Below are 25,833 nucleotides of genomic sequence, written 5' to 3' on the forward strand. Positions count from 1 at the left end.
CCAACAGGTGAGAAATGGTAGATTAAGTGAAAGTGTTAAGAACCTTAGGGGAAAGCGACCATGTAATCTTGAAATTCGTGATAGAGAGGGCTGTGAAAGCTGAGTTTAGCAGGACGTGTACCTTGGATTTTACTAAAGCCAATTCCAAAAACCTCATGGAAAGGTTGGGTGTGATCCCATGGCTAGAAATCCTGAAGAAAAAAGAGTTCAAGAGGGATGGGAGATCTTGAAAACTGAGCTACTGAAGGCACAATCACAAACTCTACCTGTGAGAAGGAAAAACAGGACATTTAAGAAGCCTGTGTGACTGCACAGGGAGCTCTCTGATGAGCTGAGACTCAAAAGGATCATATATAGGAGAGAGAAGTGAGGGAACTATTACCAAGGAGGAGTATAATAGTGTTGCCTGAAACTGCAAGGATGATGTCAGGAAGGTGAACGCCCAGAATGAGCTGAGACTGGGGAGGGATACTAAAAATGACAAAAAGGGCTTCTTTGTCTATGTTTCTTGTTAGGAGCAAGCCTACTTCTTGTTAGGAGCAAGAAGATCAAGGAAGGGGTAGGTCTACTGCTTAGGATAGATGTTGAATTGTCAACAGATGACAAAGAGAATGTGGAACTACTCAGCTCCTATTTTGCCTCAGTCTTCTCCCACAAGGGGAGTTGTGTCCAACCTGGGACAAGTGGAACAAATGAAGGATTTGCAGACCAGAATACATAAAGACATGGATAGAGAGCACTTAACTACTTTAAATGAGTTCAAGTATCAAGGGCAGATGAATTTCATCCCCAGGTCCTGAAGGAGTTTTCAGACATTATTTCAGAGCTATTGTTTGTAATCTTTGAGAACTCTTGGAGAACAGGTGAGGTGCCAGAAGACTGGAGGTGGGCAAACGTCCTCATCTTCAAGAAGGGGAAAAAAGTAGATCCAGGAAACTACAGACCAGTCAGCCTGATGTCAGTACCAGGCAAAATTCTCAAAAAGATTATTAAGTGGTCAGTCTATGAGCATCTATAAAATCATAGATTACTAGGAATCAACATGGGTTTGACAGGAATAAGTCATGCCATACCAACCTTATCTCCTTTTATGACAGAGTTACTAGTTCGGTAAACCATGGGGATGCTATGGACATAATATATCTTGATTTCAGCAAAGAATTTGACAAGGTTTCCCACACTATCCTTGTTGACAAGATGGTAAAATGTGGGTTCGACAACGCTACGATTATGTGGATCCATAGCTAGTTCAGTAACCGTACTAAATGAGTGTTAATGGCTCAGCATCCTGCCGGAGGAAGGTCTTGAGCTGAGTGCTGCAGGGCTCTGTCCTAGGCCCTATGCTGTTCAACATTTTTATAAATGACTTGGAGAAGGGTGTAGATGTGTTATAGTGTTATCTATCAAATTTCCAGATGACACAAAGCTAGGAGGGATAGCCAACACCATAGAAAACAGTATCAATATTCAAAAGAATTTAGACAGGCTGGAACATTGGGCTGAATCTAACAAGATGAGATTCAACAGAGATAAACGTAAAGTCTTGCATTTTGGTACAAAAATCAAAGACACGAGTATAGGATACATGTTTAGATAGAAAGAAGTCCAAGCATTCCCCAGGTCTTAGTGGATCACAAGCTGAATATGAGCCAAAAGTGTAACGTTGGAGCTAAGAAAGCTAATGCAATCTTGGGCTGCATTAACAGAAGCATAAATGTCCAGATCACAGGAAGTAATAGTTCTGTTCTATTCTGCTTTGGTCAGGCCACATTTGGAGTATTGTGTCCAGTTCTGGGCACCCCATTTTAAGAAGGATGTTGACAAGTTGGAGTGTGTCCAGAGGAGAGCAGCCAGGATGGGGAGGGGTCTGGAAAACAAGTCCTATGAAGAGCAGTCGAAAGTGCTGGGTATGTTTAGCATGAAGAAGAGAAGATTAAGGGGAGACATGATAGCAGACTTCAAATATCTGAAAGGCTGTCATGCAGAAGATGAAACAGACATGTTCCCTGTGGCTCCCGAGGGCAGGACTAGAACCAATGGGTGGAAACTGCAGGGAAGCAGATCTCGGCTAAATATTAGGAGAAACTTCCTAACACTGAGAGCTGCTTGGCAGTGGAATGGTCTGCCTTGGGAGGTGGTGGGTTCTCCTTCGCTGAAGGTATTTATTAGGGCTGTGCACTGCTTCAGCCCGAGGCCCGAACTCTGAGCTGAAGTGGGGTGCTTTGTGCCACTTCCGAGGCAAGGTGGAGAGGTCACGAAGCAGCATGAAGAAGGTCAGGTCGCTCCAAAGCACTTTGGCATGCTTTGGTGTGATCCAGAAGTCCAGCTACGCCGCCACCACCCAGCCCCCAGCTCCTTACCTGAGCCCTTGGGACACCCACCAGCAGTAGTCTCCTTGTTCCAGGGAGTCACCATTTTAAAAATGGTGACTCCCTGGAACAAGAAGACAGCTGCTGTGGGTGTCCCAAGGGCCCAGGCAAGGAGTTGGCAGTGGCAGGCAGTGGCAGCAACGACTCCCTGGAAGAAGACAGCTGCCAGCACACATCCCGAGGGCCCAGGTAAGGAGCTGGGGGCTTGCGTGGTGTGTTGGGGTGGGAGTGGGATTCAGTCTTCCGAATCCCACTTTGGCCTCCAGAGGCTGAAGCAGGTTGGGGGTCCCCGAATCAGCCGGAAATGGATTGGGCCTTCCTCAGAAGCCCCGAAGCAGCCTCTAAGGAGGATCGGGCAGGGTGTGTGTGTCCCTGCTCAGCTCTAGTATTTAAGCAGGAGCTGGATGGCCATCTGTCAGGGATGCTGTAGCTACAACCTGCAATGCAGAGCCCGCACTGAGCAGCAGGCTGGACTAGATAAGCTCTAAGACCCCTTCCAACTCTTTTATTCTAAGGGAGGGCCTATTAGGGAATGTCTTGCCTGGGGACCTCACAAACTCCTGGAGCTGGCACTGTATTGCTCTCTCATATACATCTCTGCCTTGGTTCTGTCAGGGTTTGGGTATCAGACATGCATCTTAGTGCCCAATCCTATGCCCATTGAGACAGAGAAAAGTCCTACAGCTCCCAACATGCCCACTGGCTGGGGCATGCTGGGAGCTGTAGGACTTTTCACAGATAAAAACAGGGCCCCTATTCTTACAGTAAGGAACGTATGTATGTATGTGTGCGTGCGTGCGTGTGTGTGCTAGGGATGTCAGAGAAATCTGCAACAGATTCAAATGTGTTTGAATTTCTATGCGTCCTGATCTATGGATTCCACAGTGGATCAGCTTTTCCCAAGTCATGCAGATTCCATGGACCTTTTTTTTTTTTACTTTTGTTTGTGTGTGTGTGTGGGGGGGGGTTCATTCAAGTGCACATTTGCACTAATGCGCATTTGCAAACAAATAAATTTCTCATACAAAAAATCCAATTCCATCAGTGAGTGGATGACAGAATGAAACATGCCTGACAACCCATGAAACACTAACATTTTAACAAAATCTGTACCTCCCTAGTGTACACACATATACTTTTACACATGTTCCTTAAAGCTCTTTTCTTTAAAGCATACATTAAATCGTTTACCTTTTTTAAAAAAACGTAAGAATGTTTAACCTCACAAATAACCTGTTCTTATTATAGATTAGCTGGAATTCAAACATATCCAGCAACATTCACTATCAGGATATGCCACTGGGGTGGAGGAGAGCAGTGCCTTGTTATTTATTTTATCCCTGTGTGTGCATTTCCTGTGCACTAAAGTTAAGATCACCAGAGACCCCCATCACCATCAGACATTTAACTGTTAGAGACCCAATAGCTACCCACAAGTTAAAACAGTGATAGGTACCAGAAATAGGGACAGTTGGAGCATATGTTTCATTTCAAAACACCACAGCAGAAGAAGAGCCTCTAGTCTTGCCTATTTGATTTGAGGCCAAACAGTGCAATCCTATCCTAAACATCCTCACAAACAGCAGATATAGGGAGTAAAACCTGTTTCTTGACTGTACCAGTTCAGTTCAAAGGTGAGAGCTCACAAAACTGAACACTCTTCCATACCCCCCACCCCCGGAAGTCTCCCCACATAGAAAACTACTAGCATATCAGGGAAAATGGTTCTAGGTTAGCCTTCTTCATGCCAATTTCCTATGTGCAGGGATTTATTTTTTGTAAGAGCATTCAGTTCCATAAGTCCCTACTTGCAGTATGAAGTAGCCCAGAAAAGAGGGGTTGTTTTTCATCTCTTGTTTATGACCATTTGGTCTCAGATTTATTAAGTCCAGTATATTTCCCCTGTTCTTGTCCCACACATGGAGGATTGTAATTGCAACCAGAAATTAGATTTATATATAAATTGTGAGATGGGTTTTTAAGTGCTGTGCTAAAGAAACTCTCCCATACATGCTCTGCAGTTGCCAAACCCAACTGATGTCTCAAAAAAACAGCTTGTGGGAGAGGAACAAACATCCTGCCCTGCTATGCCAAGAAGGACCAAACTGGAAAGTTATCCTGCTCTTGTTTTAATGAAAAGATCAAGGAAAGTGGCACTGTTTTATTGCCCAGAGAGCTTGGCCCTATTTTTGCCTCCCCCTTAATTTATTTATTTCTCCTCCACAGAAACAAAAAAGTATTTCTATTCATGGGGTCTCTGGGTCTTTAACATGGCAGGCTAGGGGTGTACAAAACTCACACTCACCCCTCCGGTTGGGGCATCCGCTGGGGGAGAAGGTGATCCGTTCCTCCTCCCGGAATTCTCCCCAGCTGGCTCCGCTCCATGGCGAGTCCATGGAGCTGCCGGCCAGGCCCATCCACAGCCGGACTTCTGTCCGCTGCCGGTCTGCAGCTGCAAATGGCGTCCAGCGTAGCAGACGCCATTTGCATCCCTGCTTTAGCCGTGATAGGCTACATAAATCTTTACATAGCCTATCATGAAAAGAGCAGCAATGCAAATGGCATAGCGGATGCCATTTTCGTCCCTGCTCTTTCCTGTGATAGGCTGCATAAAGATTTATGTAGCCTATCATGGCTAAAGCAGGGATGCAAATGGCGCCCACTATGCTGGACGCCATTTGTGTCCGCAGACCAGGGCAGCGGACGGCAGCAGATGGACCCGGTCCGGCCGGCGGCAGGTAGGGTCCATCCCGGGAAAATGTCGCGGGGTGGTGGGGGGGTAGTCCGTTCCGCCACGGACTCCGGGGGGCCAGGTTCTAAAGAATCTGGCCTCACTGGAGTCCGTGGCGGATTTCTCCGCCATCCCTATGGCAGGCACTGCTTTTCCTAGCGTGGGAATGAAATGATAGGGAAAGTTATCACCTACTGGAATTTCTGCCTTTCATGCAGCCATTAACATCTGGGTAGATGTGGCAATCATAATTCCATGCCATATCAACACTTAATAACAGACTTCCCTGGCCTGGAGCCCTCCAAATGTGTTTTACTACAACACCCATAATCCTCAGCCAGAATGGTGCTGGCTGGGGGTAATGGGAGTTGTAGTGCAACACATCAGGAGGGCTCCAGGCTGGGGAAGGCTGCCTTAGACGTATTCCCAGTGGGGAAGGTCTGTAGTTTATTTTTTTGCATGAGCGCATGATTGCCATGCAAAAAGTCTATGGCATCTCAACATTGGGCTGGGAAGTATTTCTGTGTGAAACCCTGGAGACCTGTTACCAGTCCAAAGCTGGATGACCTGACTCAGCAAAAGCCACCTGCCTATGTTCCTAGTATTTCTTCTGTAAAATGATCTGACTCAGCGTAAGCCACCTTCCTATGTTCCTAGTATTTCTTCTGTAAAATTCTGACTGAAGGAAGAGAGACTGCCTTAAATATATTGTATGGCACATTTTGATGTGTAATACTCTAAGGCTGCAATTCTGTACCCAGTTATCTGGCCCCATTGACCTCACTGAGACTTATTTCTAGTGGACATGTATAGGACTGAACGGTAAAACAGACAGATCATCATTAAACAATCCTCATTAAATGGATGAGGAACTGACACTGAAAGTCAATAACTTCACGTAGGCCATGAGACTATGCATTTAGGTACCATTATTCTGTGGGAACTCATTGCTATAATATGTTGCAAAGACCAATACAATAGAGTGTAAATACATCTGCTAAAGAATCTGCTCAAGAGTCCCCTTTAAGTTCAATAAGGAAGGCTGAGCGCCGAAGAATTGATGCTTTCGAACTGTGGTGCTGGAGAAGACTCTTACGAGTCCCCTGGACTGCAAGGAGGTCAAATCAGTCCATCCTAAAGGAAATCAACCCTGAGTGCTCATTGGAAGGACAGATACTGAAGCTGAAACTCAAATATTTTGGCCACCTAATGAGAAGAGAAAACTCTCTGGAAAAGACCCTGATGCTGGGAAAGACTGAAGGCAAAAGGAGAAGGGGATGGCAGAGGATGAGATGGCTAGATAGCATCACCGATGCAATGAATATGGACTTGAGCACGCTACGGGAGAGAGCGCAGGACAGGAAGGCCTGGCATGCTATGGTCCACGGGGTCACGAAGAGTCGGACATGACTGAACAACTGAACAACAACATGAGAAGGAGGTGAGTTCTTGTAATCTTTGGCCAAATCAGAAAATGGAAGGTTTCTGTAAAATGTAGGGCACAATCCTATGCAAGTTTAGATGGGAAAAAAATTGTACAACCCCCAGCATTCCTCAGCCAGTCATGCTGACTGGGAAATGCTGGGAATTGTAAGGGTCTTTTTAGGTCAACATGTGCATAGGATTGCGCCTTTAGTGTAAGAAAAAAGAATGTATTGTGAGGTATGTTTTTTGAAAACCAGTGTCAATATATTAAGAATTGATGTCAATATCAATTGGTTGTTTGTTTTCTCTGCTTCTTACAGTATCGGTTGTACAGTATATACACTTCAGAAGCTGAAGCCAGACACACCGCAACAAAGAAAACGTGAATAGCAACTGTTGGAAAGAAAGCTGAATTTCATAGAATCATAGAATGGTAGGGTTGGAAGGGGCCTACAAGACCATCAAGTCCACCCCCCTGCTCAGTGCAGGAATCTAAGTCAGAGCATCCCTGACAGGTGGCTGTCCAGCCTCATCTTGAATACCTCCAGTGTGGGAGAGCCCACCACCTCCCTAGGTCATTGGTTCCATTGTTGTATTGCTCTAACAGTCAGGAAGTTTCTCCTGATGTTCAGCCGGAATCTGGCTTCCTGTCATTTGAGCCCATGATTCCGTGTCCTGCACTCTGGCATGATTGAGAAGAGATCCTGGCCTTCCTCTCTGTGACAAGCTTTCAAGTACTTGAAGAGCGCTATCATATCTCCCCTCAGTCTTCTCTTCTCAAGGCTAAACATGCCCAGTTCTTTCAGTCTCTCTTCATAGGGCTTTGTTTCCAGTCCCCTGATCATCCTTGTTGCCTTCCTCTGAACCCTCTCCAGCTTGTCTGCATCCTTCTTAAACTGCGGTGCCCAGAACTGGACACAGTACTCCAGATGACACCTAACCAGTGCTGAGTAGAACTAGTACTTCCCGGGATTTGGAAGCAATGAATCTATTAATGCAGCCCAAAAGAGCATTTGCCTTTTTTGCAGCCAAAGTAATTAGGTGTTCCTTAACCATACGCCTATTGATCTCATGCTGCAATCCTGCCCCTTCAGCCTGTACTTCGCCTTTGCCAGGGTCAACATAGACCCTCTTTTTGGAGAAGACAGGGCCAAAGTAGGAACTGGGCACTTCTGCCTTTGTCATCTGTTATCATTTTGCCATCTTTATTTAATAGCTGAACCACCATTTCTTTCCTCTGCCTTTTACTGTGCACGTAGCTGAAGAAAGCTTTTTTGTTGCTTTTAGCATCCCTCGCTAACCTCAGCTGGTTCTCAGCTTTAGCCTTCCTGACGCCATCCCTGCAATTCTGTGTTACCTGCCTGTACTCTTCCTTTGTCGCTTGGCCTTTTTCCCACTTCCTATACGTGTCTTTTTTTGTTTTCAGGTCATCTCTCAGCTTTTTGTGAAGCCACATTGGCTTCTTCTGTTGTCTCCCACCATTTTTTCTTGTTGGAATTGTTTTTGTGCCGTTAGAATTTCCTTTTTTAAATTTCCTCACTTCATTTATAGTTATGCTTGACTAAAAGGGTGGTAGTTTATTTCATTTAGGGTGCATTCCTATGCATGGTTTATGATTTTTTTTTCCTGTCTAAACACGCATAGGATTGCAACTTTACTTCATTTTCTATCATTTTTTTTATCTTGCCTTCTGTATAAGTTGTAATTAAATCTGAATTCCGTTGTTCTCCCACAAATCTTCATTTGTGTGTGTGTGCGAAACTGAGTTTGAGGAAGAAAGAACAGTGTACGGTAAAATGGACCAGAACAAGACAGTTGTATGGGGTGTGAAAGCCAGGAATGCTGCGGGTTTGGGTGGGAAATAAGTATAGAATATGACCTATTTAGCGCCGCTGGTAACCGTTCCTATGAAAACCTCACGCCAGTTGACCTCTAAGTAAACGGGCTGGTCTCTAAGATAAAGACAGCTTGCCTTGTGTTTTGCTTTTTAAACTATTTTTCTAGCTGTAGTGGGAGTGCAAAAGATGAAGATCGCTCAGGAAATATGAAAGAGAGGGGGAGCGAACTGGAAAAGGACAAAGGAGGAGAGGAGGGGAAAGGATGGGGTGGAGTAATGGGAGGAGTGAAGCGGGGATGGAGGGGTGGTTAGGGGAAGGAGGGACGTGAAAGAGTAGATGGGGGGGCCGGACAGTTTTTCTGGGACTCTGTCGGCGACGGCTGTGGGGGGTCTGGGGCGCTGTAACCTGAAACCAGCCGCCCTCGTCGGGAACGGAGGAGGGGGCCGAGCAGGAAGGGGGCAGCTCGACCTGACGGTGAGTGGGTCTCTCACACCCACACCCGCCCGGGGGGGGGGGGTCAGGGCTCTTCTCGTGCAAAAGAGAGCGCCGTGCGGATCCCCATCGTGTAAGCGCGGGGGTCCCCGCCCCTTGGATGCGGGAGCCTGCTGCCCTGGGCGGCCCTCGCTCTTGCGGGGCCTCCGCTCCGCTGCGCCGCCGCCGAAGGCGAAGTCGCTTTGTCTCCCTGCCGGCGGTGATGGGGCGGCCGGCAAGCCGGGCGAGGGGCGCTCCGACGGGCAGAAGCCGCCAGCGGGAGACGCGCGGCGCACGCAGCCCGCCGCCGCCGCCGCCGCCGCTGCCCTCCGCGGCGGCAGCCGGAGAGAAAGGCTGGGCGGAAGCCCCCGGCCGCCGAGCCGCGCTGAGCCCCGGCAGAACCCCGGCAGCGGGGCAATCGCGGGCTCGCCGACTCCTCGGAGCAGCCGATCCGGCGCAAAGACAGCTGGGAACGAGCGGAGGTTCCCTCTCCCCGCGTCCCAGGATGGTGTTGGAAGCTTCCAGGGAGCGGTCTCGAACTCGCAACCGGCCCGCTCTTCTCCCCGCCTGGGTCGCTGTGATCCGGGGACAAGAACTGGGCGAAGTTTGCAGCCATCGCCAGAGCGCAGCGCAAATCTTACCTTGGGGAATTCTGGGAAGTGTAGGACTTTTTTCTGTCTAAACATGCATAGGATTGCACATTAGATTTGGCTAAATTGTACCTCTGACTGATTGGCCACAGGGCATCTTGCTTTGAGTACCAGGGTAACTCAGGAGAGGGAGGAGGCTGCAACCCTCGACCCAATTTGGCTGGTCCTCATTAAATGTATGAAAATGCTGAACTGCACATGCACATCCTCCAGATGGGGGTTATTGTCCACCAGGGGCCAGGTTGCCTCTGCCTGCTCTACAGGATTCCAGGGCACAAATGGTATTCTGTATATATAAGAGCTGCCTTTTCCTTTTGATTTTGGGGGCTGCTTTATATGTCGACGGGGCATTCCCATGATGTCCATGCAACATCCCCCAAATTACAAAAGAGAGTAAGACAAACCCCAAGCATCCAACATTTTCTGGTTGATTGCTTAGTTGTCTGTATTTATTTATTACATTTTTACACTGCCCAATAGCCGAAGCTCATTAGATAAATGTCTCTGTGTGTATTGTCTATTTGTGTGCTTCTATGTAAATGATTTTTAAAGTTTGTATGCTATTTTTTTAATGGTTTTTCATCTTTGTAAGCCACCCAAAGAGCTTTGGCTATGGGGCAGTATAGAAATGGAAATAACAACAATAACAAAAATAGTAGTAATTATGTGCATGTCACATGCATTGGTGCAGAATGTGCATGTGTGTGTGTATACATTCTTTAGTGTTATTTTCTTCTGTTGCAGGTGCCCGGCATGTCCTGGCTGCTCCACTGTAGCACGCTCTGACCATGAGCATCAATTCCTCCCTCAGTAACAAGAACACCTCTGGGAACTTTACGTTGCTGGAAGACGGAGCAGGCAGAGTGACGGAGTCCATTGCTCTCATTGTCATTGCCATTTTCATCTGCTTAGGGAACCTGGTGATTGTCCTCACCCTTTACAAGAAGTCGTACCTCCTCACACTCAGCAACAAGTTTGTTTTCAGCCTGACCCTGTCCAACTTCCTGCTTTCCGTGCTGGTGTTGCCTTTCGTTGTGACCAGCTCCATCCGGCGGGAATGGATCTTTGGCGTCGTTTGGTGCAACTTCTCGGCCCTGCTGTACATGCTGATCAGCTCAGCCAGCATGCTCACCCTTGGACTGATTGCTATCGACCGGTATGCTGCCTTTTCATTATGATGGGGGTGAGCAGCAGACAAACAGATGAACAAACCAATGTCAGAATGTATACCAGAGTTATATGGGCAGGGGCACAGAAAGATGCCGTGTTCCAAGTAATACAGCACAACCATGTCCTTGAGCTGAGAATCATGGGAGGAGTTACGCTTCTGTGAATATACAAGCCGCAAAGAATGGTCAAACAGAAGCTTCCTCTGTGCCAAAGCACAAGTCAATTCCCTGCGTGTCTACTCGGAAGTAGGCACTGCAATCGTGGGGGAAGGAGGCGTTCTTCTGCACTAAGCTGGGAAACCCTGTTCTTATCTCCGGTCACCCACTGCTGGCATGTTGCCCTCAACAGGAAAAAGGTTGCCCATCCCCTCTGCCCTAAGGAATGAAAACCTCTCTCAGAGCCTCTTGGCCAAACAGAATCCAGCTATATTGTTCTAGCATTTTGTTACTTTAGGAAATTACAAGAGGGAAATCATGGGACTGTCCACCCGGGACACAAACCTTGGGTGCTTCCAGACCGACGGCTCCTAGCGCTACTAATCAAAAGACATTATGCAGCTATCCCATTTTTTGCCCCTTGACAGGGTTTTTTTTGTGGGAAGAAAAAAGGCAGAAGAAACAGTGGGAAAATATGGGAGGGTTACAAGTGGAAGATGTCATTTGGAGCCCCATAAAATTCTATGAAGGAGACAGGGCAAATTGCATGATAAAAGCCTCCTCTGGAAGCACCCTGGATGACGCACAAAACATCCCCATTGCAAACTGTAATACTCGTAACATTGGATTCCTTGGGAGGCTTTTACCACATCATCATCCTGTCTCATTCACAGAATTTTACAGGGTATCCAGACAGCATCTTCCATTCATAACCCTCCCGTGTTTTCCTATCGCTTCTTCCATCTTTTTTCTTAACAGAGAAAATCCATCAAGAAGAAAAAGACAAAAGAGCTGCGGAATGCCTTCTGAATTGCTAGTGCTGGGAGCCCTCCGTCTGGAAGCCCCTGGTATATTAAATGTAAGGAATGTCTTTTTATAGACAAACATGTGGAGTTCACTGATGAAATATTTCTGCCCCTTCCAAAACCAGGACATGGAAACAGCAGAGACAGAGCAGGACAGGCAAAGACTGCCAAGGGGAGCTGGGTGCGATGTGAAAAGAAGGGGAGTAAAGTGCAAACAAGGAAACATTTCTATTGGCACTGAGTGGCTTACTTTTGTTCTTACATTGAGTAAAGATGCAGTACATTTATGACACTGTGCCTGATGATTTGCATCATAGAAATCAGCTGTTCCTCTAGCATAGCTAATTACCAACAGCACCAGTGTGGTGTAACGGTTAGGGAGTTGGACTGGGACTTGAGAGATGTGGGTTCAAATCCCCTCTCAGCCATGAAGCTCCCTGGGTGACTTTGGGCCAGTCACTGAGTCTCAGCCTAACCTACCTCACAGGGTTGTTGTGAGGATAAAATGGAGAAGAGGAGGAGGAGGAGTATGTAAGCTGCCTTGGGTTCCTTGGAGGAAAAAGGGCAGGTTATAAATGTAATAATAAATAATAATATAAAATTAAAAACACAGTAAGTGATGTATGGCGGATTTCAAAGACTCCTTTAGACTCATTAGTTTCTGACCCTTGAGCTCCAAACTCTGTAAAAGACTTGTTCGTACTTTGTAGGATCTCTCTGTAGACATCACCCACTTTGCTGAGTGCTGGGCTGAGTTTCAAAAACCAAGAGTGAGGTTTCAGAAAGACAAACTCTTTCCCCTACTTATTGCATGTGCCCTGATACCACGGAATCCTCCTTTGCTATTTTTCAGGTACTATGCTGTCCTGTACCCAATGGTTTACCCAATGAAGATTACAGGTAACCGAGCCGTTGTCGCCATTGTGTACGTGTGGCTCCATTCTCTCATTGGATGCCTTCCTCCGCTCTTCGGCTGGTCTTCTCTAGAGTTCGATCAGTTCAAATGGATGTGCGTGGCCGCATGGCATAAACAGGCAGGCTATACTGCCTTCTGGCAGATCTGGTGTGCGCTGCTGCCTTTCATAGTCATGATGATTTGCTACGGATTCATATTCCGTGTGGCTAGGATGAAAGCCCGGAAGATCCACTGCGGGAGCGTGGTCATTGCCGAGGAAGACACCCAAAGGAATGGGAGGAAGAACTCGAGCACCTCAACCTCCTCGTCGGGTAGTCGAAGAAACGCTTTCCAGGGGGTTGTTTATTCTGCCAACCAGTGCAAAGCTTTGATCACAATCTTGGTTGTGATTGGGGCTTTTGTCATCACCTGGGGGCCTTACATGGTGGTCATTACCTCTGAGGCTCTTTGGGGGAAGAACAGCACTTCCCCTGCTTTGGAGACATTAGCGACGTGGTTGTCTTTCACCAGCGCTGTTTGCCACCCGTTGATTTATGGACTCTGGAATAAAACGGTGCGCAAGGAGTTGCTGGGGATGTGCTTTGGAGACCGGTACTACAGAGAATCCTTTGTTCAGCGGCAGAGGACCTCCAGATTATTTAGTATTTCAAATAGGATCACAGGTAATAAAGCCTGACTTCCTTTTATCCTTTCACAGTTTTCATGCAGGGCTGTTGAACCTCTTCCAGCCAGAGGGCCAAGCTCATTTTTGGAGAAGCTCTTGGGGGCCACATTCCAGGGGTGAGCAGGGCTGAAGGCAAAGGGGCGGAGGCAAAGGCCAAAGGGGGTGGGATGAAAATAGCAAAAGCGCCAGCCTATTTTAGCTCAGCGCTCTTCCTGCCAGGAACTAAGTTTAGGAGAGGCTTTTTGACCTTTTTAGAAGGGGGACAAAACTGCACAGAAGCCAATCACCAAACTGTCAGCAGTCAGGGAAAGGGGGCAGGGAGAGGGGTCATGGACATCTGGGGAAGTCTGGAGGGCTGCACTGAGACCCCAGGCAGGCTGGATTTGGCCCATAGGCCTGAGGATCAAGACCTGCATTATGATGAGAATAACTAGGTCAGCATCCTAACACTGTATTTTCAAGAAGTTATTCAAACAGCACTTGCTCATATTGACAGGAAAACATTCATATCCCATTACACAACACATCCAATTACACAATAAAAGGGAGAGTAAGAATTTCCCTGCCTTTGATTTCTCTTTTGATTCAGGACAGGTAAAAGTAAGGACTTCTTCACACAGCGCAGAGTTAAACTATGGAACTTGCTACCACAGGATGTGGTGATGGCCACCAATTTGGATGGCTTTAAAAGGGGGTTGGACAAATTCCTGGAGGAAAAGGCTATCAGTGGCTACTAGTCCTGATGGCTATGTGCTACCTCCAGTATCAGAGGTGTACAACAGTTGCTGGGGAACATGGGTGGGAGGGTGCTGTTGCGCTCATGCCCTGCATGTGGGTTCCTGGTCGACAGCTGGTTGGCCACTGTGTGAACGGAATGCTGGACTAGATGGACCCTTGGTCTGATCCAGCATGGCTCTTCTTATGTTCTTATGACTGTATCCCTATTATTGTTATTGATAATAATAACTCTATTTCTATACCGCCCCATAGCCAAAGTTCTCTGGGTGGTTTACAGCAATTGATAAAAAATACAACAACATTACAAAATACAACATTATGAAAAAAAATTAAAACATTATTAACTTATAAAATTAAAAACAATTTATACAGCTCAAACAGTTTTAGTGAACAATTTTTTAATAATAGACCTGTTCAAGACAGCAGGCATAAATGCCCCATCATATGCCATTAAATCATATGCCGTTAAATGCCTGAGACTAGAGGACAGTCTTAACCTGGTACCAAAAAGATTACAGTGTTGGCGTCAGGCAGGCCTTCATGGGCTGAGCATTCCAGTCGGGAGGGACCACCACTGAGAAGGCCCCCTCCCTTGTTGCCACCTTCTGAGCATCCCTTGGAGGTGGCACTCGGAAGAAGGCCTCAGATGTAGATTGTAGGTACTGCGGTCCCTATCACGTGAAGTTTAACTCTGCATTATGCAAGTTAGGGCTGTGCAGAGACCCCCGATCTGACTTGGAAGCTGCTTTGCTGCTTCCGAGGCAGGACCGATTTGGCTTGGGCAGATTCAGGGACCCCCCGAATGGCGAACCCCGCTTCGGGTCCCTCCCCTGATGCCCCCGTGCAACCCCCCAGCAGGGCCACCTCCTCCTCCACCACAGCCATCGCCACCGCCACGCCACCTTCTCTGCCACATTCTCCTCGCTTGCCGCTGCTGCCTTCTCCATCGCTACATGCTGCCTTCGCTGCTGCCTTCTCCATCTCCGCCAGCTCCTGAGGCCTGGATGCGCGGTGTCTCATCTTCTTGCAGGGAGTCGCCATTTTTAAAATGGCAACCCCCTGGAAGTTCCAGGAAGTTGCCATTTTAAAAATGGCGACTCCCTGCAAGAAGAGTCACCACGCATCCATGCCTCAGGAGCTGGCAGCGGAGAAGGCAGCGGCGGCGGCGGGGATGACGGAGAAGGCAGCAGCAGCAACAGAGAAGGCGGCGGCTGCGCAGTGGGCAGTGGTGGCAGAGAAGGCAGCGGTGAGGAGAAGGTGGCAGTGGTGGCGGCTCAGGTAAGGACCTGGAGGCGCCAGGGGGGCTGGGCTGGGTGGGCTGAAGCTCCAAAGCGCACCAAGTGCTTTGGAGAGCCCCCAACCTGCTCCAGGTTGCTTCATGCCCCCTCTGCATCGCCACGGAAGGGGCACAAAGTGACCCGAAGCAGCCTGATTCGACTCGGGGTTTGGGCCTCGCGCTGAAGCGGTGCACAGCCCTAATGCAAATTCACTTGTGGTGGTATTTCAATTCATTCCAAGTACAGATGGTGCAAGTCCAACCATTGACTAAATCTAACAGTTGGATAAACAGCAGCGAGAGCATTTTGAGGGTGATTTGGTGAGATCTCCAGAGTGTGGTTTGCTTATACTGAAACTTTTTGCAGATTTGGGACTATCGCCACATCTCACAGCTCTCATGGCAGGGGAGCGAACTTTAGGACACAGCAGCAGCACTGGAGATACAGGCTTCAGCTGCTCTCAGGAATCAGGTAACTCTTCCTTGCTCTCAGGAATCAGGTAACTGAACATGAGCCAGCAGTGTGATGCGGCTGCTAAAAAAGTGAATGCAATTTTAGGCCACATTGACAGAAGCATAGTGTCCAGACCATGAGAAGTAATTGTTCTACTCGGCTCTGGTAAGGTCGCATCTGGAGTACGGCCTCCATGTCTGGGAACCATGTTTTAACAAAGACATTGGCATACTGGAATGTGTCCAGAGTAGTGAAACCAGGATAGGGAGGGGCCTGTAAGCCAAGTCCTTTGAGGGATGGTTGAAGGGGGTGGCTATGTTTTGTCTGGGGAAGAGAAGATTAAGGGGAGACATTGTAGTGGTCTTCATATATCTGATGGGCTGTCACATAGAGGACAGAGCAGTCGTGTTTTCTATTGCTCCAGCAGGCGGAACTAGAACTAATGGGTGGTGATGGCAGGGAAGTAGATTTCGGCTAATGGTAAGAGCAGTTCAAGAGTGGAACAGACTGCCTAGGAGGTGATGGGCTCTCTCACTGGTAGTATTTAAGCAAAGGCTAGACAACCATCTATCAGGGATGGTAGAGTTACAAGATTCATGCATTGAGCATGGGGCTGGACTAGATGACCTCTAAGGTAATAGCAGAGGATGGCTGATGAACATGAGACTGAGTCTGGAGAAGAAATACTTTTAAAACTGGGAGTTTACTTAAATAAGATAACTTAAAACCATTATGGCTTCTACTAGTTACACAGAGAGAAAAATTGGGGGAGCTTCTCCTAGCTCCATCATACAGGGAAGGTAGAAAACGAACAGCTCACTTCTAGGCAAATAAAGGAACATACCAATACAAAAAGGTGGCAGGGGGAGGGGGAGACCAATTACTCATTAGTTACTAGGCAGTGCCTACTGTCTCTTCCCTAGACACTGCTGAAGTGGTTCATTCTATTAACCCCTGACCCCCAGAGTTATCCCAAAAGGCTGAGAGTGCCAAGTTAAGTTAACCCTTGCATGCACATGCTTCTCCTCCCCAAAACTCCCCCCTCTAGAGTTATTCTTTGGTTGTTGTTCTTCCAACACAAGGTATCTTCCAATTCTAAAATTCTATGATTTTGCATGTACAGCAGGGAGATTATAAAGGCACTGAGTTAAATTGGATGCACTGTTATAGATGTAGGACTTACTGATATGGGCTTACTGGTATTGGACTAAGGATATTAGTTGCAGTCTCACTGTGTACTATGGATATCATTGATACTAGAACTAGGCCTGCAATCTTACACACGTCAAATGAGTCCCACTGAGTGTATTATTTCAAGTCAATGCACATCAGTTCAGCCGACACATGTCACGTGACTTGCAGCTGATGAGCAGAAGGACATGATATACTGGTAAACACATTTCCTAAAGACACCTGCAGGTTAATACAAATGCAGGGACAGTGGGAGACCTGGGGGTGGGGGGCAAGAATCAGAGATGGAAGGTACTTAACTGTTCCTGTACCCACTGATTCTTCCCAGCAAATGCCCTCGAGGTCATTTCCCCTCACAGCTAGGCTTCTTCTATTCTCAGGGTCTGGCTGGTGGGAATAGTTCTTTTCTTTTTTTTAAAGGCCGGGGTGGCACAGTTGCGAGGAAGAAAAGGCAGGAGAATGGTGAAGTATCCCTCCCACTTGCCTATTCTCTAGTAAATCCCCCTTGGCCCCATATTAGCAGTAAGAGGGAAAGAGAGTTCCAGCTCTTAGAAAGCTATCAACCCTCAAAAAAAGGCCTAGAGGCGAAGGCTATCAATGGCTACTTGTCCTGATGGCTCTATGCTACCTCTACTATCAGAAGCAGTATGCCTATGTACACCAGTTGCTGGGGAGCATGGGCAGGAGGGTGCTGTTGCACTCATGTCCTGCTTGTGGGTTTCCCATGGGCAGGTGGTTGGCCACTGTGTGAACTGAATGCTGGACTAGATGGACCCTTGATCTGATCCAGCATGGCTCGTCTGACATTCAAAGTTCTTAGGACCTTAAAGTAGCCTTGCTGGCTGGGGATGATGGAGGTTCTAGCCCAACACATCTGGAGGGCACCAGGTTAAAGATTGTTGCCATAAACTGACAAATGTTTGTATGTGTCCATGACAGGGATGCTTCCATAAGTTAACTGCAGTGAAGGCTGGAGGCTCTGATCTCAGCGGGGTGGTGAATTGACTCTGGGTTTCAGTCAGAGCCAGTCAGAACTCTAAAGGAGTTCGATTCAAGCACCTTGGATGGCTCCTTTAGAGTTCTGACTAGTTCTGACTGAAACTCAGAGCGAATTCACCACCCCCCTGACATTGGTGCCCCCAGCCTCCACTCGTTAACTGCAATCTCCACCTCATAAGGCATGGTCTCCTTTTAGGAACTGACGTCCTGCTACTTGAAGACTATAGTTCTGATGGAGTTCATCACCCCCATTGCATGTATCCCCATCGCCGAAGGAGTTCTGTGACGTTTGAAGACGAAGTGGAACAAGTTAAAGGTGAACTGAGGCAGGGCATTTTAATATTGAGCTTCCTATAAGCAGGGGGGACTGGTCACATAGAACATTCTGTAGATAAACAGTCATTCTATTTTTGCTGCTTATTGTAATATACAACAGTTAAAATATGTACAATGCAAGAGTTAAAAACCAGACAAACCTCTGCTGAAACAGTTTATACCTGAGAAAGGCATGATCCAATGGTCAGGACAGAGGGAGTGGGTTTAGAGGAAACGAGAAGATTTATTTATACATTTTGCTTTTCAGCCAGTGCACAATAAGACGTACAACACTTGGGTATGTTTGCTTTGTATAAGAAGTGTAATGAATGTGGGTCATTCCATGTCAAATCAACAAACACGGATTGCATCACAGTGATGGATTAAAAAAGAAAATACAGAGTCATTCTATATGTTGAAATATTTCTGCAGCCAACATTTTAACAAGTTCCTGTCAATTCGACAGAGCCACACCCCTCTGAAAAACAAACAATTGGATTTTGAACATTATAGCACCTTGCAAACATATTGATTGGGGGGGGGGGGAATGGGGGATTTTTGCAATGTTGAGAAATTCAGCAGTCCAAAATGTAATGCATGCATGAGAGTATTGAACTGATATGTGCCAGGCAAACTGATCACTAGTAAATAGACATAACCAAAGCCATTACTGGGCCTACTTGCACACAAGAGATAAGGGGTACAGAAATTCCTAAAAATTTGGGATTTTCCTAAATTTTGGCCAGCAATTAACTGCTGTATTTCTGCTAATTTTGGCACATACTCTCTATATTGTTGAAAGACATCCTGAGCTTCAAAATGAACCCTTAATGACAGTTGTAAGTAGAGTACATCTCAATGTATGGCACAAAAGAATGAGTACGTGGATTACAGGAAATGAGACCTTAACCAAATTTTCAGGAGGATGTGGTTGAAAAACTTTAGGGCACAATCCTATGCATGTTTTCTGTCTAAACATGCATAGGGTTGCACCCTTAGGAACCTAAAAAAATTGGCTGTAGATACTTTTCAGTACGTATAATGAATCCACAATTTAAAAAGTACCTATGACTATGTGCTAAATTTTGTCGATTTGGCATGGAATGACCTGTGTATATGATTAAAAGACGAAAAAGAGGGTGAAGATGAATTACAAGTGGATTGGGGAGGAAAAAAATAAACAATCCTTTTTAAGAAGTTCCTTAAAAGAAGGGAGAAGGACAAGTAAGGTGAAGAAGAGGGTTCCATGTGAAAGGAACTGCAGAAGTATAGGGAAAGTGGCAAGGATAGGGAGAAGAAATTCAAGGATTTTAACAAATAGGTAGCATGGTGAGCTAGACTAGGTTGCACAGACTCAGACAAGATATTCTCAGCTAAGAGAGGAAGGAAATTAAGAAATAACACACAGAGGCAAGAGGACCTAGGGAAGTGGAAGTAAAACCTATAGGAAAGACAGGATGAAAAAAGCCATTTTGCCAGCACAGAATTAGAAGGATAAGTGCAGGAGATAACAAAATAAAGGGGGGCCTGAGCTAATCAAATTGTTCAAGGGCAGTTTTCAGAAGTGCACAACAGGAGCTGGAGAAAACCCACCTATAGTTCTTTCTGAGCTATTGCTAGGACAGAGGTGGGAAACCTCTTTTAGCTCAAGGGTTGAATTCAGTTTCAGAGAAGCTCTTAGGGACCACATTCCAGTGGTGGGTGGGGCTGGAGGCAAAGGGTGGCAGGGCCCAAAATACAAAAAATAAATAAAAAATGCCCATATATTGTAGCCTAAAGCTCTTGCTCCCAGTAACGAAGTCTTAGGAGAGACATTTCAGCCATTTGGAATGAGGAAAACTACACAAATGCTGGGAAACCACCATATTATTGGTGGGTGAGGCCAGGGTAAGGTGGCATGGCCATCTGGGGACCCTGGAGAGCCAGATTTGCCCCCCAGGCCTGAGTTTCCCCACCCCGGCTCTTGGACTAGGCTAGGCTAGCTCTCAGGACCAGGGAGGAGGGCTTTTCATAAAGGTATTCTCCTGTTACGTATATTTGGTTTTAATTGAAGTGACACATCTTTCCCGATTTTGTTCCTACCTAGATAGCATTTCCTGGTTGCTTCTGAGGCCAGCATACTTTAGTTTAAATTTATGGATGGGTGAAGTTAACTTGTTAAGTTAACTTGTCCTTGTTAAGTTAAAATGATCACACGTATGCTTGGCTTGACTCCCCATTTTATCCAGTGGACGCTGGTGGCTCCCGTGTCAGTGGGGCGGTGAATCGGAAGCACCTTGGATAGCTCCCTTAGGGTTCTGACTGAAATCTGGAGCGGATTCACCGCCCCACTGACATGGGAGCCACTGATTGTGTTAGCTTTAAAATTATCGTGTCATTCCAGGCTGAATCCTCGAATCCACAGTGCTAATAAATATATACTCACTGAAGTACTGCTCCCCTATACTAGATGTCTGTAATATCCAAATATATGCATAAGGCTTCCATATAGCATTATTATGCTAAGTTTGCTCTCTATTTTCCCCGTCCAGAATCAGCAAAGAGTTCTGTTCTTCACGTAAAAGCTGACGTTCATAAGTCTCTGGACAGTTATGCCTCCAGCTTGGCCAAAGCTATTGAAGCAGACGTGAGGATCACCTTGTTCGGAGGAGACGCTTCACCCGGCTCTTTGCTTCCAGTGCGGACTGTGGCAGGCAGCAACACATGCGTGCGGCGTGGCGGCAGGAGCCACGTGGGCCAGAGACTACAGCTACAAAGCATTGAGGAAGGGAACACTTAAAATCCTTGCAACAGGGAACAGAAAAAACCACTAAGGACAACACAAGGCTGTTCTTGTAAAAGAGAACACAACAGCCTCCAGGGTATTAGTCAGGGACATTGAAAATACCCGAACACATGTCTTAACAGTGTTAGAATGTGTCTGCATATGTAAAATATGTACCCCGCCCTGGAGGGCAAGGGGGACAACACACAGGCCGTACTGCCAACTCTCTTGGCCTTAAGTGCAGCCCCCACCACTGCCAAATTTGCAGCAGCAAAACAATTTCCAGTTTGCCACCAAGTTTCGGTGGGGGACTAAAAAGGCCAAATTTAGCTTTAAAGCCCTGTTTTAAAGCTACATTTGGCCTTTGGGGGCCAGTGTTGTGGTTTGCTGCGAAAATCGATTCTTTTGCTGCCGCCGCCAAATTTTGGCAGCATGCAGCACTGGGGCTGCAGCCCGCAGGGGATTCCGGGGAGTTGAAATTGGCCTCCAGAGTCCCCGAAGTTGCCCATCACTGCTATAGGGTAGGATTAGGGCCACCATGTGCCTGAATGGCTGTTCAGCAAGGGAACAGATTCAAAACAAAAGGAAATTGGGAGTGGAAAAGGATCTGCTCACAACTGGTATGATAAACTGTGGGTTGTTTTCCTGTTTTCAGTGGCATGGGTTTCCTTGCAGGGCCCTCTTCCTGCTTGTTTCCTTTTAACTCTAGCCACAGACGCAATCAGTTTTCACGATAGCTCCTTTCCCTCCCGTCCCCACTTTGATAAACGTTACAATGTCCTCTGCTTACTCCTAGAAAACAATGCAGTGAAACAAAAACAGTTGCCTTAATAGACCAAGTGAGGTCTGTCAAATTCTCAGCAATGGCTGAGAAAGTTAGGGTGTTTCCACATTAGGCATTCAGTGTGGAATTGCCATGCTTCATTCACTCACTGTTTGTTGGGTGTCTACACTATGATGTCATCCAGTCATTGTCATCCTGTATTTTCCCTGTGGTTCTTCCTTTTCTGAGGCTGCAGAAAGTCCAACTTTGTTTTTAGAATGGAAGAGGAGCACAACCTCCACAAGTGTAGAGACCTTTATGGTATTCTTCCATCTTTTTTAAAGGGCAGGGCTTTGGTGTGGGCAGTGACATGCTGGGCACTGAAGCTCTCATGGCTCAGTGCTCTATAACCTTTGTAGTGGGAGCCATTTAAAAAATGGCATGAAAAAACCCTTTCCGCTCACCACTATTAAGCATGTTGCTAAAATGATAGACTGGAAAGCTTTTTATCATTTAAAAACAAATTAGCAATATAGTGTTCTAGTGCTAGGACATGATCATGCTATTTTTTATAAGATATATATCTTTTAAAAAATACTTCCCTCACCACCATCATTTAAAGAAAAATGTCATAGCACAATGACACTCTTTCATTTAAGTGGTACTTTTACTAATATTTTATTATTCTAAAAATTTGGCAAAGCATTTTAGCCTTAAAAGCTTGATTAAAAAATAAACCAACAATTAAGATGAAATTGTGCCCACTGCAGAGGGGATAGTGAATGTGTGCAAAGCTTCAAATGGCGTGCAGATGAATTGGACCTTCTCTAGCCTCAGCAGCTATGTCATGACCACTGACGTACAAAGGGAAAAAGCGCAATACTCCCAATAGTGTGGAAAGCCAGTTGCTTTAATGAGGAGCACCATGGGTTTAAAGAGTGCACAACATCTGAACAAGTTCTTACATCCTGTTGATTTAATTTCAAGGTAAGCTGTGCATCAAAGTTTCCCTGAACTAATGCCCAATAATAGTGTAAACTGAAAGTTTGAAGCACAAGACTGGAATTCATGAAAACATGATATCTGAACATCCATGACACAATTTCTCTCTGTGGTCTCAGCCTATTCATGTGCAGTCAAACGGATGCAAGTGCTCAGTTGTTCTTGGTACAGACGTTTATGGGAACCTACTCATCTCCTTGATTTTTCAAAGGTCTTGCTTTGGAGGTTGCAAAAAGGGTGAAAACTTGATTCCAGTGAAACAAGTGGGTGCTTTACTATGTCCCCATGAAGCTATCCTTGTAATCGGGCCTTGGCAAAGTTTAGTCAGTGGTAAGCCTCATTGTCAGAATGTGACAAAATATATTAATACAAAAGTCTTAAAGAAATGCAACTCCAGTATAACCCAACAGCGCTATAATGATAGGAGTCAACATTTTGCACAGACCTCTTCCTTAACCATCTACCCAAATTACGTTTACAACATTGCAACTGTGCTAATAACAGCCTTGAAATGTTTTAATGTTCTGTGTATGCTGTGTGTTAAGAGCAGCTCTTAACTTTGATAAGTGTTTAAACACTACTGTTAACATCCTTTTATTTTTTTTTACAGAAAAATGATATTTTTTATGTTTGCTTTTTCTCTACCACCATTGGAAACTGAAAATAGCCATACCTTCCAAATATAATGGAATCAGCTTCAGATCAGACCCAACTGGAGGCCTCTATGGCTGGCAATTAAAAGTAATATAAACATGATGCAAAATCACTTTTGGATAAGAATATCCTAACAGCTCCTGCCAATGGATTAGTATCTTGCAATGTCTCCATGACATCATCACACCTATGTTGTGTCCTCAAAGTACTGCCATCAGCCCACACAGACTCCAGGCCATCCCAAGTCAAGTTTACGCCCCAAGTAAAAAAAACCACAAAAGCGTTTTCAAGGGGTTGATAAAGCTTTCTCTTTTCTATATTTCAGAGAAAAGTTCTTTGCTAATAATTGGGCTGTTGATACTGGCTATGCTTTTGTAGTGGAAGGGTTAGATAAGGCAGCCAGATGGCTACATTGTGACCTGTTTCACACAATGACCACAGCCCACCGTAGCTTGCTGAAGCCACGGTGGCCTGTAGGGCATGCGAACTTTGAACATTCAAGCCACGGCTTGTCTAGTCATCCAAGCCCAAGCGTCTTTGGTTGTGTGAGGGTTAAACAACCCTTGCATAACCCTAGAACAGGCCATGGATTATGCAAGGGTTGTTTAACGGTTGCATAACCCATGCTGCCTGGGTTTGGACGACATGACAACTGCAGCTTGAATATTCAAAATTGCTGCCAGCAAATGCTGCAGCCCAGCATGGCTTAAATAAGCCATGATTACTTATTTGATTGTGCGAAGCAGTCCTTGGTGTTTGACATTATATTGGAAAAAATATTTGGGGAGTGTTAATGGTAGTCTGTTACTGAGGACAAAAGTTAATGAAAGGATGTTCTCATAAAGAGTCTTACATATTCATTTTGTATTCCCTTCCCAAGTGTTAGAAAGGGTACATGGTTTCCTATAGTAATGGTTGAAAAATAAATACATATGAAGACTGTGGTTTTTTTTTCCCAAAGAAAACCCCACGGGAGAAAAGGTAATTCATAGACAATGGGCTGGATCCAGAGATTGCTTCCACCTGCAATAGTGTCTGTTCAGCAGAGTTCTGTTCAGGATGCTCCTGCTGTTGGAAAGAGGAAGCAGGGGAGACAGAGGGCTGCAGGAGGAGAAGAAATCAATGAAAATTGCCTCCTGCATTCCACTAAGTGCATTGCTCTGCTGGTTCTGAAGTTTTCTGCAGGCAGAAGGAGACTTTCTTTTCATGGGAGACCATCTGGATCCAACAAATATCAGCTCTTTAAACAAGATATGCTTAGATGGCTCAAAATCACAGTATGTTTGCCCATTTTCTGATAAATCTGTCAGTGGTGGCTCAAATTGAGATGACAGTACTTATTACTTATAGAATCAAGATAAGAGAACCATCTATTGTATTTATTTTCTAGCTGCTAGTTGAATTTTTAGGGGTTTCATAGTACAGTCTTATTAGTGTATGTGTTTTGTATTTTTATTTGCAAACCGCTCTGTGATTTATTATAAAGAGCGGTATATAAATTCAATAAATAAAATAAGTAAATAAATAAATCCTAAACATGTCTACTTGGAAGAGAACCCCACAAAGTTCAGTAGAACTTACTCCCAAGTAAGCATACACAGGATTGCAGCTTCAATTACAAATTGTGCCCCAGATTAGCATTCTGTACCTTATTATACTGATGTGAGTTATAGAAATCACGTATTGTGTACAAAACAACCCACTGGTAATTTAATATTGATAATCGCAATAATACCTCAGTTTCAATAATCTAAATATAATACTAACAAGCACCTACAGATATTACCTGATGTGCAGAACAATCCTATACAAACATTACACATGATTTCACAGAACTTTGCTCACAAAACAGGAATAGCTATCACAGAAAGGAAACGGTTATTAAAATAATAAATCATATATGTGTTTTCAGTTGTGGAATAAGAAAAAGTGGTCCACGAAAATCTCCAGCCATTTTCCAGTGGTCTGCAAAAACAAAAAACTCAGGGATGGGAAACCTTTGCCACACTCATGTTGACTCCAACTCCCATCATTACATTTGGCCATCCTATCTGGGGCTGATGGTAGTTGAGAGAGACAACACCTGGAGGGCCACAGGTTTCCCACCCTGAGACTAACAAATTGATAGTGCAATCCTATACATGCCTACTCAAGTATGAGCCACACTGAGTTCACAGGGACTTTTTGAGAGGTAAGCGTGCACAGGATTGTAGCCTTATTGTGGCAGAAGCAGGCCAGAGTTAAGGGTGGATATGGTCAGATACCTGCCAAGGGCCCCTCCCCTCCCCAGCAGGGGCTCACTGACAAAAGTCCCAAGGAGTTGCTCCTCTTCCCTACTGCAACCTGTTTGTTCACCTGCCCCTTGCTCTGGCCCAAACAATGGTGGTGGTGGTGGTGAAAAGGAGGAGCAGTAAATGTCGCTGCCTGCTTGCTCAGTGGCTCTCTGTCAAGGAAGCAAGTGGCAGCCATGATGAGAAAGAGG

General features: G+C 45.8%; 1 protein-coding gene across 2 annotated transcripts; it reads left to right on the top strand.

The window, feature by feature from the left end:
• Positions 1-8,641: 8,641 nt before the first annotated feature.
• GPR161 (G protein-coupled receptor 161) lies at positions 8,642-24,286 on the top strand. 2 transcript variants are annotated; one of them, XM_084841683.1, is made up of 6 exons: positions 8,642-8,837; positions 10,229-10,640; positions 12,469-13,193; positions 15,577-15,681; positions 18,050-18,169; positions 20,700-24,286. In XM_084841683.1, the coding sequence occupies exons 2-6, from the start codon at positions 10,273-10,275 to the stop codon at positions 20,945-20,947; spliced, it is 1,566 nt and encodes a 521-aa protein (XP_084697809.1). In that variant the 5' UTR covers positions 8,642-8,837; positions 10,229-10,272; the 3' UTR covers positions 20,948-24,286. The 2 variants fall into 2 exon arrangements, with proteins under 2 accessions (XP_084697809.1, XP_084697810.1); XM_084841684.1 differs by lacking the exon at positions 8,642-8,837 and adding an exon at positions 9,179-9,495.
• The last annotated feature ends 1,547 nt before the right edge of the window (positions 24,287-25,833 follow it).

This window comes from Heloderma suspectum, chromosome 3 (assembly GCF_057233095.1).
Source record: "Heloderma suspectum isolate Gila_16-S chromosome 3, 16-S_ref, whole genome shotgun sequence".
Taxonomy (NCBI): domain Eukaryota; kingdom Metazoa; phylum Chordata; class Lepidosauria; order Squamata; family Helodermatidae; genus Heloderma; species Heloderma suspectum.